Raw genomic sequence first — 11,333 nt, 5'->3', positions numbered from 1 at the left:
ATCTGTAGAGGTAAACAACACTACTCAATCTGATCTGTAGAGGAGGTAAAACAATCTAAACACTACTCAATCTGATCTGTAGAGGAGGTAAACAACACTACTCCATCTGATCTGTAGAGGAGGTAAAACAACACTACTCCATCTGATCTGTAGAGGAGGTAAAACAACACTACTCAATCTGATCTGTAGAGGTAAAACAACACTACTCCATCTGATCTGTAGAGGTAAAACAACACTACTCAATCTGATCTGTAGAGGTAAAACAACACTACTCAATCTGATCTGTAGAGGAGGTAAAACAACACTACTCAATCTGATCTGTAGAGGTAAAACAACACTACTCCATCTGATCTGTAGAGGAGGTAAAACAACACTACTCAATCTGATCTGTAGAGGTAAAACAACACTACTCCATCTGATCTGTGGAGGAGGTAAAACAACACTACTCCATCTGATCTGTAGAGGTAAAACAACACGACTCAATCTGATCTGTGGAGGAGGTAAAACAACATTACTCAATCTGATCTGTGGAGGAGGTAAAACAACACTACTCAATCTGATCTGTGGAGGTAAAACAACATTACTCCATCTGATCTGTAGAGGAGGTAAAACAACACTACTCCATCTGATCTGTAGAGGAGGTAAAACAACACTACTCAATCTGATCTGTGGAGGAGGTAAAACAACACTACTCAATCTGATCTGTAGAGGTAAAACAACACTACTCCATCTGATCTGTAGAGGAGGTAAAACAACACTACTCAATCTGATCTGTAGAGGTAAAACAACACTACTCAGTCTGATCTGTAGAGGAGGTAAAACAACACTACTCCATCTGATCTGTAGAGGAGGTAAAACAACACAACTCCATCTGATCTGTAGAGGAGGTAAAACAACACTACTCCATCTGATCTGTAGAGGTAAAACAACACTACTCAATCTGATCTGTGGAGGTAAAACAACATTACTCCATCTGATCTGTAGAGGTAAAACAACACTACTCAATCTGATCTGTGGAGGTAAAACAACATTACTCAATCTGATCTGTAGAGGTAAAACAACACTACTCCATCTGATCTGTAGAGGAGGTAAAACAACACTACTCAATCTGATCTGTAGAGGTAAAATAACACTACTCCATCTGATCTGTAGAGGAGGTAAAACAACACTACTCCATCTGATCTGTAGAGGTAAAACAACACGACTCCATCTGATCTGTGGAGGAGGTAAAACAACACTACTCAATCTGATCTGTAGAGGTAAAACAACACTACTCAATCTGATCTGTGGAGGTAAAACAACATTACTCAATCTGATCTGTAGAGGTAAAACAACACTACTCCATCTGATCTGTAGAGGAGGTAAAACAACACTACTCCATCTGATCTGTGGAGGAGGTAAAACAACACTACTCAATCTGATCTGTGGAGGAGGTAAAACAACACTACTCAATCTGATCTGTGGAGGTAAAACAACACTACTCAATCTGATCTGTGGAGGAGGTAAAACAACACTACTCCATCTGATCTGTAGAGGAGGTAAAACAACACTACTCAATCTGATCTGTAGAGGAGGTAAAACAACACTACTCAATCTGATCTGTAGAGGTAAAACAACACTACTCCATCTGATCTGTAGAGGAGGTAAAACAACACTACTCAATCTGATCTGTAGAGGTAAAACAACACTACTCAGTCTGATCTGTAGAGGAGGTAAAACAACACTACTCCATCTGATCTGTAGAGGAGGTAAAACAACACTACTCAATCTGATCTGTAGAGGAGGTAAAACAACACTACTCAATCTGATCTGTAGAGGTAAAACAACACTACTCAGTCTGATCTGTAGAGGAGGTAAAACAACACTACTCTATCTGATCTGTAGAGGAGGTAAAACAACACTACTCAATCTGATCTGTAGAGGAGGTGAAACAACACTACTCCATCTGATCTGTAGAGGAGGTGAAACAACACTACTCCATCTGATCTGTAGAGGAGGTAAAACAACACTACTCAATCTGATCTGTAGAGGAGGTAAAACAACACTACTCAATCTGATCTGTAGAGGTAAAACAACACTACTCCATCTGATCTGTAGAGGAGGTAAAACAACACTACTCCATCTGATCTGTAGAGGTAAAACAACACTACTCAATCTGATCTGTAGAGGTAAAACAACACTACTCAGTCTGATCTGTAGAGGAGGTAAAACAACACTACTCCATCTGATCTGTAGAGGAGGTAAAACAACACAACTCAATCTGATCTGTGGAGGAGGTGAAACAACACTACTCAATCTGATCTGTAGAGGAGGTAAAACAACACTACTTCATCTGATCTGTAGAGGTAAAACAACACAACTCAATCTGATCTGTGGAGGAGGTAAAACAACACTACTTCATCTGATCTGTAGAGGTAAAACAACACAACTCAATCTGATCTGTAGAGGAGGTAAAACAACACTACTCCATCTGATCTGTAGAGGAGGTAAAACAACACTACTCAATCTGATCTGTGGAGGTAAAACAACACTACTCAATCTGATCTGTAGAGGAGGTAAAACAACACTACTCCATCTGATCTGTAGAGGTAAAACAACGCTACTCAATCTGATCTGTAGAGGAGGTAAAACAACACTACTCCATCTGATCTGTAGAGGAGGTAAAACAACACTACTCCATCTGATCTGTAGAGGAGGTGAAACAACACTACTCCATCTGATCTGTAGAGGTAAAACAACACTACTCAGTCTGATCTGTAGAGGAGGTAAAACAACACTACTCCATCTGATCTGTAGAGGAGGTAAAACAACACAACTCAATCTGATCTGTGGAGGAGGTGAAACAACACTACTCAATCTGATCTGTAGAGGTAAAACAACACTACTCCATCTGATCTGTAGAGGTAAAACAACACTACTCAATCTGATCTGTAGAGGTAAAACAACACTACTCCATCTGATCTGTAGAGGTAAAACAACACTACTCCATCTGATCTGTAGAGGAGGTGAAACAACACTACTCAATCTGATCTGTAGAGGTAAAACAACACTACTCAATCTGATCTGTAGAGGTAAAACAACACTACTCCATCTGATCTGTAGAGGAGGTAAAACAACACTACTCAATCTGATCTGTAGAGGTAAAACAACACTACTCAATCTGATCTGTAGAGGTAAAACAACATTACTCAATCTGATCTGTAGAGGAGGTGAAACAACACTACTCAATCTGATCTGTGGAGGAGGTAAAACAACACTACTCAATCTGATCTGTGGAGGAGGTAAAACAACACTACTCAATCTGATCTGTAGAGGAGGTGAAACAACACTACTCAATCTGATCTGTGGAGGTAAAACAACACTACTCCATCTGATCTGTAGAGGAGGTAAAACAACACTACTCCATCTGATCTGTAGAGGAGGTAAAACAACACTACTCCATCTGATCTGTAGAGACACTGAAACTAATGAAAGAAACAGAGCAGCTGTTGCTTCTATACCAACTGGCAGAGATAGCAGGCGTCTGTCTGTGAGAGTGAGGAGCAAGACAAAGAGGGAGAAAGTGTGTGATTTAAACTTGGCCATGACATAGTTATCAATGTCAGTAGTGCAGGAGAACAGACATCTGTGTTTAGAACACAGTATTACAGTATACTCAGGGGACCTGTGTTTAGAACACAGTATTACAGTATACTCAGGGGACAGTGTGTGTTTCCATCTGTGTTTAGAACACAGTATTACAGTATACTCAGGGGACAGTGTGTGTTTAGAACACAGTATTACAGTATACTCAGGGGACAGTGCGTGTTTCCATCTGTGTTTAGAACACAGTATTACAGTATACTCAGAGGACAGTGTGTGTTTAGAACACAGTATTACAGTATACTCAGGGGACAGTGTGTGTTTCCATCTGTGTTTAGAACACAGTATTACAGTATACTCAGGGGACAGTGTGTGTTTCCATCTGTGTTTAGAACACAGTATTACAGTATACTCAGGGGACAGTGTATGTTTAGAACACAGTATTACAGTATACTCAGGGGACCTGTGTTTAGAACACAGTATTACAGTATACTCAGAGGACAGTGTGTGTTTAGAACACAGTATTACAGTATACTCAGGGGACAGTGTGTGTTTCCATCTGTGTTTAGAACACAGTATTACAGTATACTCAGGGGACAGTGTGTGTTTCCATCTGTGTTTAGAACACAGTATTACAGTATACTCAGGGGACAGTGTGTGTTTAGAACACAGTATTACAGTATACTCAGGGGACCTGTGTTTAGAACACAGTATTACAGTATACTCAGAGGACAGTGTGTGTTTAGAACACAGTATTACAGTATACTCAGGGGACAGTGTGTGTTTCCATCTGTGTTTAGAACACAGTATTACAGTATACTCAGGGGACAGTGTGTGTTTAGAACACAGTATTACAGTATACTCAGGGGACCTGTGTTTAGAACACAGTATTACAGTATACTCAGGGGACAGTGTGTGTGTCTTAACAACAGTGGTGCCACACTGAAAAGGTTGGGTATTCAGAGGTGGGTGTGGTTTCTTGTGTTTGCCAGTTGTATTTTAGTTGTGGACACAGCCAATCAAAATCTTCCTCTATTTTGCATGTTCTGAATAATAAATATCACCATCACTGTCTTTCTTTGTCTGTCCCCAGAAGAGACAAACACAACTGTACATGTATTCTGATGACTTCTCTGCTATTTTCTGTGTCTGTCCCCAGATGACTGTGGTTCCCTGAGCACCCAGACAGTCAGAGAACCAATCAGAGAGCCATTTAGAGAGACGGTCAGAGACGGCTATGAGAGGCTGTCGTTCTCGGGGCAGAAGCTTCCTCCAGGGTTCCCCGGACCCTTCATCTTCCCTGAGGGGCTGTCGTCAATAGAGACACTGCTCACTAACATCCAGGTGGGGCTCTACTCACTGTTTTCTACTGAATCATCCCAGAAGGTATAATGGTGACAATGTTTTGCTGAACCACGTTTTGATATTGGATGTGGGTAGGCTGCATCTTCTTTCTCTACTCACAGTTTGTCATTACACATCTGGATGTGTAGCTCCACCTCATCTCATCTCTCTATCTGTGTCTCTGGGCTCCACCTCATCTCATCTCTATCTGTGTCTCTGGGCTCCACCTCATCTCATCTCTCTCTGTGTCTCTGGGCTCCACCTCATCTCATCTCTCTCTGTGTCTCTGGGCTCCACCTCATCTCATCTCTCTATCTGTGTCTCTGGGCTCCACCTCATCTCATCTCTCTATCTGTGTCTCTGGGCTCCACCTCATCTCATCTCTCTCTGTGTCTCTGGACTCCACCTCATCTCATCTCTCTATCTGTGTCTCTGGGCTCCACCTCATCTCATCTCTCTATCTGTGTCTCTGGGCTCCACCTCATCTCATCTCTCTATCTGTGTCTCTGGGCTCCACCTCATCTCATCTCTCTCTGTGTCTCTGGGCTCCACCTCATCTCATCTCTCTATCTGTGTCTCTGGGCTCCACCTCATCTCATCTCTCTCTGTGTCTCTGGACTCCACCTCATCTCATCTCTCTATCTGTGTCTCTGGGCTCCACCTCATCTCATCTCTCTATCTGTGTCTCTGGGCTCCACCTCATCTCATCCCTCTCTGTGTCTCTGGGCTCCACCTCATCTCATCCCTCTCTGTGTCTCTGGGCTCCACCTCATCTCATCCCTCTCTGTGTCTCTGGGCTCCACCTCATCTCATCTCTCTCTGTGTCTCTGGGCTCCACCTCATCTCATCTCTCTATCTGTGTCTCTGGGCTCCACCTCATCTCATCTCTCTCTGTGTCTCTGGACTCCACCTCATCTCATCTCTCTATCTGTGTCTCTGGGCTCCACCTCATCTCATCTCTCTCTGTGTCTCTGGACTCCACCTCATCTCATCTCTCTATCTGTGTCTCTGGGCTCCACCTCATCTCATCTCTCTATCTGTGTCTCTGGGCTCCACCTCATCTCATCTCTCTATCTGTGTCTCTGGGCTCCACCTCATCTCATCTCTCTCTGTGTCTCTGGGCTCCACCTCATCTCATCTCTCTATCTGTGTCTCTGGGCTCCACCTCATCTCATCTCTCTATCTGTGTCTCTGGGCTCCACTTCATCTCATCTCTCTATCTGTGTCTCTGGGCTCCACCTCATCTCATCTCTCTATCTGTGTCTCTGGGCTCCACCTCATCTCATCTCTCTATCTGTGTCTCTGGGCTCCACCTCATCTCATCTCTCTATCTGTGTCTCTGGGCTCCACCTCATCTCATCTCTCTATCTGTGTCTCTGGGCTCCACCTCATCTCATCTCTCTATCTGTGTCTCTGGGCTCCACCTCATCTCATCTCTCTATCTGTGTCTCTGGGCTCCACCTCATCTCATCTCTCTATCTGTGTCTCTGGGCTCCACCTCATCTCATCTCTCTATCTGTGTCTCTGGGCTCCACCTCATCTCATCTCTCTATCTGTGTCTCTGGGCTCCACCTCATCTCTCTATCTGTGTCTCTGGGCTCCACCTCATCTCATCTCTCTATCTGTGTCTCTGGGCTCCACCTCATCTCATCTCTCTATCTGTGTCTCTGGGCTCCACCTCATCTCTCTATCTGTGTCTCTGGGCTCCACTTCATCTCATCTCTCTATCTGTGTCTCTGGGCTCCTCATCTCATCTCTCTCTGTGTCTCTGGGCTCCATCTCATCTCATCTCTCTATCTGTGTCTCTGGGCTCCACCTCATCTCATCTCTCTAACTGTGTCTCTTGGGGATCACCAATCATTATTTAAACCTCAAAACACCCAACTCTACCTCCAGCATATTTGTTTTGATTTTTTTTAAATTAAGTCTGTAAACATTTTGACTGAAGATAAGAGATGTAGAGACTACACACTACAGTGATGTATGGATTTAGATTAGAGATGGAGAGACTACACACTACAGTGATGTATGGATTTAGATTAGAGATGGAGAGACTACACACTACAGTGATGTATGAATTTAGATTAGAGATGTAGAGACTACACACTACAGTGATGTATGGATTTAGATTAGAGATGTAGAGACTACACACTACAGTGATGTATGGATTTAGATTAGAGATGTAGAGACTACACACTATAGTGATGTATGGATTTAGATTAGAGATGGAGAGACTACACACTATAGTGATGTATGGATTTAGATTAGAGATGTAGAGACTACACACTACAGTGATGTATGGATTTAGATTAGAGATGTAGAGACTACACACTATAGTGATGTATGGATTTAGATTAGAGATGTAGAGACTACACACTACAGTGATGTATGGATTTAGATTAGAGATGGAGAGACTACACACTACAGTGATGTATGGATTTAGATTAGAGATGGAGAGACTACACACTATAGTGATGTATGGATTTAGATTAGAGATGTAGAGACTACACACTACAGTGATGTATGAATTTAGATTAGAGATGGAGAGACTACACACTACAGTGATGTATGGATTTAGATTAGAGATGTAGAGACTACACACTATAGTGATGTATGAATTTAGATTAGAGATGGAGAGACTACACACTACAGTGATGTATGGATTTAGATTAGAGATGGAGAGACTACACACTACAGTGATGTATGAATTTAGATAAGAGATGGAGAGACTACACACTACAGTGATGTATGGATTTAGATTAGAGATGTAGAGACTACACACTACAGTGATGTATGGATTTAGATTAGAGATGGAGAGACTACACACTACAGTGATGTATGGATTTAGATTAGAGATGGAGAGACTACACACTACAGTGATGTATGGATTTAGATTAGAGATGTAGAGACTACACACTACAGTGATGTATGGATTTAGATTAGAGATGGAGAGACTACACACTACAGTGATGTATGGATTTAGTGTAACAACCTCTTGATGTGTGTCTTACTCTGTGCCCTCCAAGCAGGGCTTGCTGAAGGTTGCCATAGACAACACGCGCGCGCAGGACAAGCAGGTGCAGACGGAGAAGTCAGAGCTGAAGATGGAACTGTTCAGAGAGAGGGAACTTAGAGAGACGCTGGAGAGACAGCTCACCATGGAGCAGAAAAACAGAGGTAGGTTAACACTACATTACCCACAACACACTGCACACCATACTACACTACATTACCCACAGTGAACTGTTCAGAGAGAGGGAATTTAGAGAGACACTGGAGAGACAGCTCACCATGGAGCAGAAAAACAGAGGTAGGTTAACACTACATTACCCACAACACACTGCACACCATACTACACTACATTACCCACAGTGAACTGTTCAGAGAGAGGGAACTTTGAGAGACACTGGAGAGACAGCTCACCATGGAGCAGAAAAACAGAGGTAGGTTAACACTACATTACCCACAACACACTGCACACCATACTACACTACATTACCCACAGTGAACTGTTCAGAGAGAGGGAACTTAGAGAGACACTGGAGAGACAGCTCACCATGGAGCAGAAAAACAGAGGTAGGTTAACACTACATTACCCACAACACACTGCACACCATACTACTCATCTGTGTTTCTAGTGAGCCCTGAAAACAAGCACTGCAATTCCTCACAATCCTCAAATGTTCTGTGTATTTCAGTGCCTCAACTGTTCTGTGTATTTCAGTGCCTCAACTGTTCTGTGTATTTCAGTGCCTCAACTGTTCTGTGTATTTCAGTGCCTCAACTGTTCTGTGTATTTCAGTGCCTCAACTGTTCTGTGTATTTCAGTGCCTCAACTGTTCTGTGTATTTCAGTGCCTCAACTGTTCTGTGTATTTCAGTGCTGATCCAGAAGCGTCTGAAGAAAGAGAAGAAGACCAAGAGGAAACTTCAGGAGGCTCTGCAGTTTGAGTGTAAACTGAGAGACCATGCTGAGCAGACACTGCAGCAGACTGTAGCATCAGACAGAGCCCTCTGTGGTAAGCCTTCAGGCTACATTAGCTTTTACATTCACTCTTCTTTTACATTTCATTTACATTTGACTCTTTATTCACTCTTCATTTTGACTTAATGGTGCAGTTTTACGTTGTCATTTATGTTCCTTTATGAAAATGAATGTATTACCCTTTTACTTCTCATTTACTAGTAATTAGGTGTGATAATTAATGACTAAACTCCTGCCTCTCCGTCATCATTACCCTCCAATCAGACTCACTGACCCAGGAAGTAGACAACGGTAACCAAGGTAACGTCAGGACTGACGCAGAGGCAGCGATACAAGGTACGGCAGCTTCTGAATGGCTCATCCATCCTTATCCTAGTTGCCTAAATGTCTGGGTGTTTACGTTGAGTTAGACTAACGCCGTCGGTCTATGTAGCAGCAACCACATTGATAAACACTTTTTAATAGTTAAGTGTTGAGCGTATCATTCTATTGTTATCTGTTATGAAGGTGTTGGAGAGCATTTCAGATGCTCTGTGTATCACAACGACAGTACACCCCCTCTACCCCCACAGACCCCCTCTACCCCATCTACCCCCTCTACCCCATCTACCCCCTCTACCCCATCTACCCCCACAGACCCCATCTACCCCATCTACCCCATCTACCCCCTCTACCCCATCTACCCCCTCTACCCCGTCTACCCCCTCTACCCCATCTACCCCATCTACCCCATCTACCCCATCTATCCCCATCTACCCCCACAGACCCCATCTACCCCCTCTACCCCATCTACCCCCACAGAGCCCATCTACCCCCACAGACCCCATCTACCCCCTCTCTCTCCTGCTGCAGAGTCCCCCCACAGACCCCCTCTACCTCCTCTCTCTCCTGCTGCAGCGTCCCCCCACAGACCCCATCTACCCCCTCTCTCTCCTGCTGCAGAGTCCCCCAACAGACCCCATCTACCCCCTCTCTTTTCTGCTGCAGAGTCCCCCCACAGACCCCATCTACCCCCTCTCTCTCCTGCTGCAGAGTCCCCCGACAGACCCCATCTACCCCCTCTCTCTCCTGCTGCATAGTCCCCCGACAGGGACTGGCTCCCTCTTTGTTAGCAGATCAAACATCTAAACCGTTAAAAGGGAAATTTAATTTAATGTCAGTGAAGCAAAAAAAAAGAGCAAGGCCCCGTAATTAATGGCTGTCTTAATTGTCCTCCTGATGTATTTGCATAGACATCATTTGCATAACTTACATGCAGTAATAAATCTTTCCAAAGAGCGTTTTTAACAGACAAGAGGCCCTAGAAGACAAAACATACTTGTTGGATTTATATATACAGAACAATACTCTTATGTATTTTAGTTTGCTATCTTTGTTGATCTTCTTAGTTTACTATCTTTGTTTACCAGATTTGTTTCTCACCTGTTGTTTCTCAGATGGAAGACTCTTCCTGAAAACTACAGTGATGTATTGAAGAGAAGATGGAGAGAAGATGTATTCGAGCACCATTGGAGAGATTCCAGGGACTTGCAGCAGCAACATCATGGACGTCTCAGTACTCCACACTGTCATAAAGACTGACAATACACAACAAAGAACAAATCATCAGAGAATTGTGATAACAGTGTTATGTGCAATGACAATGTATTTCACAGCAAAGTGGAACTGAAGGAGAGATTTTTCTACTTTATTTAAACCAGCCCAAATGCTCAGAGAAGGACAAATCCACTTCCGATTTTTGACTTGTATTCCTGTCTCAAGTTTTATAAGATTTCAATGTTTTAAAGCATAATGTCACGAAGGTTGGTAATCTAGAGGTTCATTTATTACCTGATTTCTGTACATAAATTGATACAATGTTTCATTCCAATATTTGTTTTTGTTGTTTATTCTAGTGATGAAAAATGACAGTAAGTCCTTTGCCCTTGTTGTACATCAGATGAAAGGTAAAGGATTCCTGACCCATCGTATGCTGTGTAAAGAGTAAAGTAAAGGCATTGTATTGTGTATTGTAATGCAGTAGATCAGCTAGATGAAAATAATACAAACATTCTCATCTGTCTCAGTCTTATGTCTTCTAATGGTCAATCCATCAGTCCCTCAATACCCATCAGTCCCTCAATACCCATCAGTCCCTCAATACCATCAGTCCCTCAATACCATCAGTCCCTCAATACTCATCAGTCCCTCAATACCCATCAGTCCTTCAATACCATCAGTCCCTCAATACCCATCAGTCCCTCAATATCATCAGTCCCTCAATACCCATCAGTCCCTCAATACCCATCAGTCCCTCAATACCCATCAGTCCCTCAATACCATCAGTCCCTCAATACCCATCATTCCCTCAATATCCATCAGTCTCTCAATACCCATCAGTCCCTCAATACCCATCAGTCCCTCAATACCCATCAGTCCCTCAA

At 43.1% G+C, this 11,333-nt stretch overlaps 1 protein-coding gene across 2 annotated transcripts; it reads left to right on the top strand.

Moving 5' to 3' along the window:
- Positions 1-4,741: 4,741 nt before the first annotated feature.
- On the top strand, positions 4,742-10,970 carry LOC115186249 (dachshund homolog 1; the record flags this gene model as incomplete). Of its 2 annotated transcripts, none has more annotated exon segments than XM_029745922.1 (5): positions 4,742-4,926; positions 7,956-8,103; positions 8,807-8,944; positions 9,175-9,246; positions 10,347-10,970. In XM_029745922.1, coding segments are annotated over 5 exon segments (581 nt in total), but the record flags the coding sequence as incomplete, so codon positions are not given.
- Positions 10,971-11,333: the final 363 nt, after the last annotated feature.

The sequence above is a fragment of the Salmo trutta genome, unplaced genomic scaffold (genome assembly GCF_901001165.1).
Source record: "Salmo trutta unplaced genomic scaffold, fSalTru1.1, whole genome shotgun sequence".
NCBI classification, from domain to species: domain Eukaryota; kingdom Metazoa; phylum Chordata; class Actinopteri; order Salmoniformes; family Salmonidae; genus Salmo; species Salmo trutta.
Note: the sequence above shows the minus strand (reverse complement) of the source record. Positions and strands in the feature narration are given on the sequence as shown.